General features: G+C 35.7%; 1 protein-coding gene across 1 annotated transcript; it reads left to right on the top strand.

Moving 5' to 3' along the window:
* Positions 1-7,977: 7,977 nt before the first annotated feature.
* On the top strand, positions 7,978-9,393 carry LOC104494956 (heparan sulfate 2-O-sulfotransferase 1-like; the record flags this gene model as incomplete). The annotated part of the gene is made up of 3 exons (XM_010137865.1): positions 7,978-8,085; positions 8,272-8,287; positions 9,155-9,393. Coding segments are annotated over exons 1-3 (363 nt in total), but the record flags the coding sequence as incomplete, so codon positions are not given.
* Positions 9,394-9,642: the final 249 nt, after the last annotated feature.

The raw sequence follows: 9,642 nt of genomic DNA, 5'->3' as shown, positions 1-9,642 counted from the left end.
TTTAACAATTTGCATTTTTAGGGAAAAATAAGACTTACTTTTTTGATTTGTATATAAAGCAGCCATAGTATAGAATTAAACTGAAGTTCTTAAAATGATGCTAAGAGCAAGATAAATGGTTTTCACAAAGGAAACAAAAAAGTAATCACGAGCTTATCTAGTCGGTATTTAAAAAATGCAATTAAAATTAATTCTGTTATGACTTACAAACAGTGGCGCTCATTCAGCCTGCAGACTCATTTCTGTTTTTTCAAAGGGCTTTACACAAACTCCTATAACTACGTTAACGTTAGAAATCATGTTTATCACTGTAAATGCGTAGTCTGTACACAGCCAATGATAATTAAGCAAAAAATACTGTATTTGTCAGTACTGCATAGAGTTATCATATGCTTATATTTGGTACTCTTAACTTCCTAAGATTCCTAATAAAATACTTAGGTCTTCTACTGTAACCATATCAGTTGCTGTCCTGATCAGAAGGCAGTGCTGTTTGCTGTCTTCCTATTTTTGCTAGTAGAGCAGCTGGCAATAGTTTGTTTTCCAGATTAGGTTAGTTTAGCCAAGAAATGTGAAGACAAGCAGGGGTGTCAGTGTAATATGTTGTACATAACAGTGTATCTTACCAAGTAGTTTATTCAATGTGGTAGTGACTTCCTGTGATACAGCATTGCCCACACATGCAGGTCTGTCAATGATTTTAACAGACACTTAAGTGCTTTTATGCTGGCCAATACGTTTTCAGAAAAAGTAAATTATTGTATGTCTAGAGAAAGCTTGTATAAAATAACTAGTCTCCAGGCTGCCTTACTAAATGGAGTCAGATGATCTGTATTGATCTGGCTTTCTTTCGTTCTTTGAATTGGATTTTGCTTCAAGGAGTGACATGCACATTTGTATAGTGGAATGCTTGTGATGACTATATCCATGTGTAAAACGGTTCCATTAGCTTTGACTAACACTGAAGACCTACATTATGATATTAAGGCACTATAAATAAGAGTAAGCCCTGCTGTTGCCTAGTCAGCTGCGGCTTATTATTTAGAGAATAAATACAAGTATTTTTCTTTGCCGTTATGATAGTCACAGTCCTTCAGAATAGTTTGCTGACAGTTTTGGGGTGCAGGAAAGCCACAAACCTTTTCCTTGTGTGATGATATCCTGCTCTTTACTGCTATCTGTTATCCAGATTTCCTTGTCCTGAAGAAACATGAAATTGCAAGTGACTGGAAGGAAAAATGGAGAATGGTATCTGTTGTGTTTGCTCTCATGCTAATTCGTTAACTTGAGTTCAACACTTGCGTTGAGCAAAACAGTCCAGTCTGAAGTTGGAGAGTTTATGGAGCTGTCTGACACAGCTTATTTTTAGATCTTACTACTACACCATCTTGCCTAAAATGTTCTGGAAATTTTTATGTAACTTTCTAATTAGTATTGCAATATTCAGGAGTCATAGTAGTGATGCTGTGTTAGAGCTGAAGATGTGTTATAGTATGCACCTTTTCTTTTCAAACTTAGATAAATTTTTCAAAATTTCCTGTTTGGTGGAATGAAACCTTATTTGTTCTGTTTTATTGGATGTTATTACACAAAAATATCTGCTATAAGCCATATTTTTTCTGGAAGTAACCAGAAAAAAGTAACCATGTATGTTAGGATACCTATGCTTGCATTTATAAACCGATGAATGCAATTCAACTGATCTGTGACTTTTCTTGAGGTTTTGTTTCGTTTTGTCCTTCCTGGGCCAACTTGAGCTGTCCTATGTATAAGGTAAATAAACCAGTTTGACTTTATAGTATATACACGGTACTTGTGGTCTTGTATCAAAAAGAGGGCCCCAACATAGTCTTACATTAAAATATTCTGCCCAACAGAATGCTGGAAGAAAAATGTGTAAGGCTGTGTGTTAACTGTCATTAAAAAAAAAAAAAGTTTAAAAAGGAAATATTGGTCAGAGCTTAATCTTTAAATACTCTCTAACTTACAACTGTAATTAATCAACTAAAAATTTGCAGAAAAATGAGAAATGCAGGCTGTGATGTTAAAACCAACTTGGCTGTATGTGTATGGTAGTGATTTTATTGTTAATAAACTTTTTCTTTTTTTTTTAGTTTAATAATAAACCCTTAACAGTATTACACATTAATCAATATGCTTTTACTTGTTTGTTCAAAATAAAGTCCTGACAAAAATGCTGTCTTAAAATGAAATTACGAGTGTGAAATGATAATGAAACTGTAGCAAGTTTTTCAGTCACTACTTCTAATTTTCAGGCAGCTGCCGCATTAGATTTTAGTTAACGATCTCAGTGCCTGGTTGGAGATGTCTCCTTGCTGGACTGTGCTGGGTTTTTGCGGGGGATCATTTATGTTTTTAACTAGTTCCAGTGTGCATTTGTTGGAGTTTAAAGTTTGGAATTTGGAAACAATTCTCTTCTGTTTGGACTGTTCTTTTTCTTTCTGTTCTGAAAATGCATTAACCACTATTAAAGAAAATGTTTTAACAATGTGACTTTTAATTGTTCACTAAACTACTAGGTTTTATTACAGAAGATCTTTTATACCTGTGTCTTTTCTTGCCTTACTGAAAAAAAAACAAGCTGGAATGAAATTCTAAAATTAGTTGTTAGGATCTCTTGAAACTAAGGCAACTGAACTTTGGAAGGGGAATGAAAAGAAGGGGTTTTTTTAACCCGACTAAAAAAACCTTAAAATAACTTTTTTAGTATTATTTTAAGTTTTGTGATCCCTTTGTGTCCTTCTGTGTGCTTTGCACATGATCTTCACTTGTTGTATGTTAGAACTGGGCTCGAGCACATATATGCTGAGGCTGTCCTAGAATTTGAGGCATTTTAAAGACAAACGTTAAATTAAAGGTTTTAGTAGTTATTTCACAGGTCGATTAAAGAGAGCTAGATTTGCAAATGAGACCAACAGTCTCTTTTGTCTAAAATGCAAAGAGCTAAATTATCTTAAAGGTTAAGACATTTCTAATTAGGTACGTTATTCTGAGCTGCACAAATATCTAGGAAAAGAAGAAAGCAAAATGTGCAAGTTATTATTTTTAGCTAGAATAAATTATGGCTCTTGGATATGGCATTAGTAGTAATTTCCAGTAGTGTGGTTCTCCAGATGGTATCTTTGTTAACCAAAATTTTTGAAGATGTGAAGTGACTGGCGGTAGTGTGTGCGTGGGGTCGGAAACGCAATAGGAACTAGTCTCTGTCTAAGGGCAGTGGTCTGCTGCTTGAGTACTGATGTTTGCTCGTTTAAGGTTTCACTGGTGCCTGAAAAAACTAAAATTGCAGTTTTGTTTCTTAGCAGTCCTTTTATTATTTTTCTTAATAAAAACTTGGTATGATGGGGGTAAATGTGCATTTCTTGTGTTGTTTCATACTTAAGTTGTGTTTGCTTTAACAGTGGAAAATCCCTCAGCTCTGATAAACAGACATTGCAAGACTAGCAGTTGTATGTCTATCAAGTAGCCAGCATTTTGCTTTCCTCGTTTCTTAACGTCGATTGTAATATGTATATTTATATATGCTAATGCAGAGATAGCATAGTCAGTTACGCTTTTAAGGATGGTCACTAGAGGTAGGTGTATGGAGTCACACTTGAGAGAATCTAAAGTCCCCTGGACTGGTTTTAAGAGCGTGTCATTACCAGAACACTTATATTGCTGCCCGTTATTGACCCCTCGCCCAATGGCTTACCCAGAATTGCCTTTGAGAGTAGTAAACATTCATCAAACAGCAATATAGAGGCAGGAGGCTTCATGGAATACTTTTACAGAGGAAAAGAAAGTAGGAAAAACCAAAGGTTTGCCCAAATATGTGTTGGTCCTTAAATCATGAAGTTGCTAAAGAGGCAGCCTAGTGGTTCTCCTGTTAATAAAAACTAGAGCAGGGTAGAGTTGTTATTCTTAAAGGTCTTTGAAAGAATTGGTATGTTAATACTGGTACCTTGACAAATTTAACTGGTTTATTTTTTTGTTAATTCAATCTATATTTTTCCTGCAGTTTTAATTGGCTATAGTTACACAAATCCTCCATGGCCATAAATTGTCATAGCACCATTGATTCTTTCTCTCCTCCTCTCCATCCCCAAAGAATTGACATGCAGATACAGCAGCACTTCTCTGGTTTATTAGTATGCTGCTAAACACCTCCCAGAGGGGGCCGCATTTCAGTGAAGGATGAAGGCTATGTGTATATAGTTGGTGTATGTAATTGAAAATGCATCAAGACGTTAACTTTGCTACATAATTATGGCTCATTTTTAAGGTGCTGTTCAGTTTTCATTCTTCATCAGAGGAGAATGGAGTCAACAGTGAGTAGTCCTGCTTGGGTTCAGTATTTAGGCCAATTTAATGCAGCTTTTGGGCAGGGAAACAGCTTGAGAGTTGCTTAGTGCCTGAGGCTACCAGCTGCTTGCCTAACTGGCTTGGGAACACAGTGAAAAGAAAGCTGAGACACCAAGTCAGCTGGCTTCAATATTGTTCCCAGCTGGCTTCAATATTGTTCCCAACTGGAAGAAACCTGATTATTTGTTTGAAGTGACACCCAGTGTTGTAGCTACACAGCAATTGTTTACTCGGGGATGGTGCTACCAATACTAGCTTTCCAGTTCCTTCACATCAAGTCAGTGTGACTGAAGTTTAAATCCGCATCTTTTTGTTCTCTTGGGCAATGCTTGAAGCTGAGCTAAAATTTAAGACTGAGCCTTTCCTCATTGGAGTGGGACGTTTCACAAGGAAACGTGGCAGGTACATAGGACACATTGAAGAGAGAGCCTAAATATTATCCATAGATAACATACAGAAGGAAAATAGATGTACAGAGCATCGTTTAGGGAAGTAGGGTGGTATGCTCTGAATTATGCTTCAGATACTCTGTTAACTTGACTTTGACAGCCAGGGAAGCTCAAAATTTATCCAAGAGTGCTGTGCTATAGGGGAAAGAAGAGTTTCTGGTTTTGATAGATTTTCTTGTTAAGAAATCAGAGGAGGTTCTTGTGCTTTTGTAAAAAATGTCAGGATTTTGAAATATTTGGTTTTGTTAAGGTTTAAGTTGTTAAAATCCATGCACTGTTTTGAGAAGATAATATTTTGTATGCAGCTAACACTTGCAGTTGAAGTAAATGCTAATAAACTTGTTTTACCTAAGACATTAATCTGTTTGAATGTGCAAGGAATGTAGATAAATAACTGCTTATGAACACAATTGTTTGTTTCCGCAGTTATGTAGATATTGTTCAGTTGTGTTTTCAAATATTTTTGTAGGAAAGTATGGCTCCAGTGCATTTTCACAGGTGATTTTACTAGTTGAGAACCTAACAAAATATGGCTAAGCAATCAGACTTGGTCTGTCCATTTCTCTCCAAGTGTCATTTCACCTGTTAATAACTTTTAAACTTGTGACAAGCTGCTGTGTCTTGAAAAGGCAGCAATCTTGAACATAAATAGTGTTTTATTTTTCCATAATCAGACTGAGTGTTGCTATTAGTGCTTCTGCTGAAGAAAGCAACATAATTTGCCTATCGTATGTTATTTTCTGGTAGCACCTGACTGGTGAACCAACTTTGTTGCTAGCCGTGATATTTCCTGTTTTATTGCTACAAGAGGATGGCTCAAGAATTTTAAGTCTGGGAAGATGCTGACAGAGAAATGGGGTAAAGGAGGATTTTGAAGAACATGTAGACAAATAGGTGAGAAAATAAGCTTGTTCTGTTATTTACAAAACAGCTCCTTCTGTCAAATGAAGACCTTCTGCAAGTAATTTATCTGCTGATAAATAACCAGTGTAGCAACCTTTATTATGGTGTTCATATATGGTACTGTCTGTGTACAAACTGCTCTTGCAGTTGAGGAAAGCTTGCACGTAGGACAAGTGCAGAGACTAGGACAGCGTTTTTCCCAAGTGTGTAGTAAGTAATTACATTATTTATTGCGGTATGCCTAAACAGGCAGTTATAGAAGTGTGAGATAGATTTTCATATATAATACAGGATAATTTTAGAGGCACAAAATATTCTGTCTTGTATTCAAAGTACCTCTTGCTTAATTGCAGCTTACCTTCTTAAATTGATGTTGTTAATTAGCGTCAAACTTAGCATGGACGGTCTTAACCCACTTTAGACACTTGGCTCTTCATAATTTTGCCTAGATGTTTTTCTTACTAAACCAAGTTTAAATAGAATGCAATGAAAGCAATGAGACTGTAGGACATCATTTTGTCCGTAGGATCTCTGGTAGGAAAGAAATGACCTGTTTATTCTTTTATTTTATTTCAGTGAGACCAATCCAACCTTATGAAGACAACTTCTCATAATCAAATTTGTAGGGCTGTCATCTAAGGATATTTTTGGTAAACAAAATGTACTTAGCATCTTCTTCCTCCCTATCTTCTACAAGTAAAAAAGTCACTGAAGCATACATTGCATTTTCTACGGTACTGCTAAACACATGTAAGCAATGTTCATTTTTCAACCATTAGAGGACTTTTACTTCCAAGATTACTTATATTTAATAGAAGGGCAAATTATGTGGTTAATCAAATGCCCATAAACTCCTCAAATTCTCTAACTTCTGATTAACTAGTTATCCTGAAGACTCTTCTCAGTGGCATGTTGCTATTACTGGACCTCTTCCCTCTTTCTGCAAAAAAACTAATAAATTCATATAGCTCAAATCACATGCCATTTTAAGAGTTAAATGAACTTATTAGGCAGTAACAAAAAAACTTTATGCCTTTACAGGAAAAACTACAAACTATTCCTGACTGGGGAAAAAATGTTCACTTTTGCACAACTTCCAGTTTTCCTTCTTACTTTGTTAAGACTGCAGTGAAATAGGCCATAAGGATGGCTGACCAGATCAGATACTTTCAGGGGCTTCATCTGCTTCTCACTAGCTTTAGCTTCCCCTGCACTTCAGCAGTTTATATCCTGCACTTCATCAGCTTTTGGTTTTTAAATGTTGCAGTTACTTCAGAAAGGTGATTTCAGTTCTGCATCATAAAGATTGGTTTTCATTTTAATTTGCAACTTAAAGCCTCCTTATTCTTTGCTAATAGAACTGCCTGTGTACTTCACTCTTGTGAAGGATATCCTCCTTGCATGGGTTCTTCCTTTCCCATCACCATACAAAGTTGAACGTATGCAATAGCCTTTCTGCATCTAATCATACATCCTTTATATCTTATGCATAGCCTTTAAAGTGCACTTATCACGCTAATTCTTGAATCATAATGGTTTAAATTCCTCATTAGAGGAACTCTTCTCATCATTACTCCTGCAAATCATGTCTGTTTCTCACAAATGTTTACTTTTTTAAGTGTAGAAGGGGAAACTTCCCTTGGCACCAGCTAGCCTCATCAGCCCTGGAGTTCTGTGCAGTTAGGATTCAAATCTAGCTGACATCTACTACTCTGGCATAGAAGATGCAAATTAAATTTGTTTCATTTCAGCCTCTTTAGGTCATATTCAGTATCCACGTAGCCTTGGGCAGCCATGTGGTTAACTATGTCCCCTACCAAATGCTTCCTCCGATCTGTTACTGGCAGGAAGGGGAAAGTTGCCAGGCCCTTTTTGTTGTAGCCATTCTCAGATATATGAAACCTGAGTCTGTTTCCTCATCTCTTTCCAAAAGAGGACGTTTGCCAGCAGTGATGGGAGAGGTAGCAAATGAGAAAGGAAGGAGCGAAAACTGTGACTGATGTAGTGGGGAGCAACAGATGTCATGTGGAAATCAAGATATACTCAATAAGAATTTTCTACAAACATTTTCAAACTGCTGTAACTTAGTTACTGGATGTGAGATATGAGCATATGAGAGAGTGAGTGAGTTTAAGCTTTGAAACATTTCAGACAGATGGAATTTTTTGGTTGAAGACAATTTATGTGGAATTACAAGCTAGTGGTGTTCACAGCTTAATGATTCTGCTTTAAAAGTGGTTTTTATGTTGTAATTAAAGAGATGTGGTGGAAGAGAATTGAAGGAGCTGTGTTACGGGAAGCGAGGGAAGTAAAGGCCAAGAGCTGCTGCTGTGAAAAGCGTGTTATCCAGAAAGAGCTATACCCCTGTGTAAGAACATAATACAGAGAATTACTCTGTACTCGGGTTACTCTTGTGGTACTGACTTCAGCTTGTACTGTTGGCCAATGCAAGTTTCTTTGAATACATTATTAAAGACAACATCACAATAAATGAATCAGAAAAGATGCTTTGACTCCTGTATTACAAATTGTATTGAAGTGTATACTTATCTAGAACAGAACAAAGCTGGGTCTGAGTCAGCATGAAGTACTTGATATTCAGCAGCAGCAAAGAAAAAAAGCTGTAATACTGTGGGGTTTATTTTCTAAATAGGCTTCTAGCACTTGAAACAGACTTCAATTATTCAGAGTATTGCCCTTTGTGTAAAAGGAAAAATGGTTTATTTGCAATGTGCTCACCTTGCCAAAATGTCTTGTTCATAGCTTGCTTTTCCCATGTTTGTTTCTTTTCGATGTATTTGATGTATTTCAGTATTCAGAGACCACTCTTCACCTTAATGTTAACTGTTTCATAAGCAACTCTTCCTTACATTCTTGTCCAACTTGAAATTAATAAATCTAATTGAATTTTTGCAAACCTAAGTATTGTAATGCTTTACATTTGGGACTTGTATCAATTGGAATAACAAAACAATGGTTTCGTCTGAATTCCAGTGCCTCTAAATTGACTAAATCTCTCATGTTAGTTTTTAATATTCTCCAAATTGCTTGAGTTATTCCTTCTAACATGAATATAAATGTTTCATAGAAATTATTTTAGATATTTTGGGGATGTCACCATTTTGATAGGACATTATAGATATTTTTATTTAGAGATGATGGCTTTCAGTAACATTAGTGTGAGTTGTAGAATACAGTATGAGTATCTTAAGCATATTGTTTTCTAGTCATCATGTTCTGTGTCAGACTAACTAACCTTTTATCATTCGTACAACTTAATCTATAAAACGTGCTTCAGATGTGCCGGAAGAATATATGACAGCAAGTGTTTATTGCTGAGGAGTGGCTGCTTTCACCAAGTTATTTGCATTCTATGGTTTGAACTTCAAAACTGGTGATAGTTAATGTTGAAATTTTGTATTTGTCATCCTTAACAGAAAGAGCTATTGCAAGGCATGAAGTCAGAGAAATAGAACAACGTCACACAGTAGATGGACCCCGACAAGATGTGATGCTGGATGAAGAAGATGATGTGGTGATTATTTACAACAGAGTACCTAAGACTGCCAGCACATCCTTCACAAATATTGCCTATGATCTTTGTGCAAAGAACAAGTATCATGTTCTACATATCAATACAACAAAAAACAATCCTGTTATGTCCCTGCAAGATCAGGTAAGCTGCTTCACTTGGGATGTCTGTTAAATAAGGTGAAAGCGCAGAAAACTTTTTTGCTGTTGCAAGCTTATATTGTCTGATGGAATTGGCTTTATGTCACATTTTCCGATATAAATGAATTCTAATGTGTTTATATTTTCTTTGTAGATAATTTATATTTATTTGATATTAATTTAATGATTTTTTTAATTCTTAATCTAATGTTAAATTTATTAATATTAATTTAATTTATTAAATAATACATTT

The sequence above is a fragment of the Buceros rhinoceros genome, unplaced genomic scaffold (assembly GCF_000710305.1).
Source record: "Buceros rhinoceros silvestris isolate BGI_N320 unplaced genomic scaffold, ASM71030v1 scaffold746, whole genome shotgun sequence".
NCBI classification, from domain to species: Eukaryota; Metazoa; Chordata; class Aves; order Bucerotiformes; family Bucerotidae; genus Buceros; species Buceros rhinoceros.
Note: the sequence above shows the minus strand (reverse complement) of the source record. Positions and strands in the feature narration are given on the sequence as shown.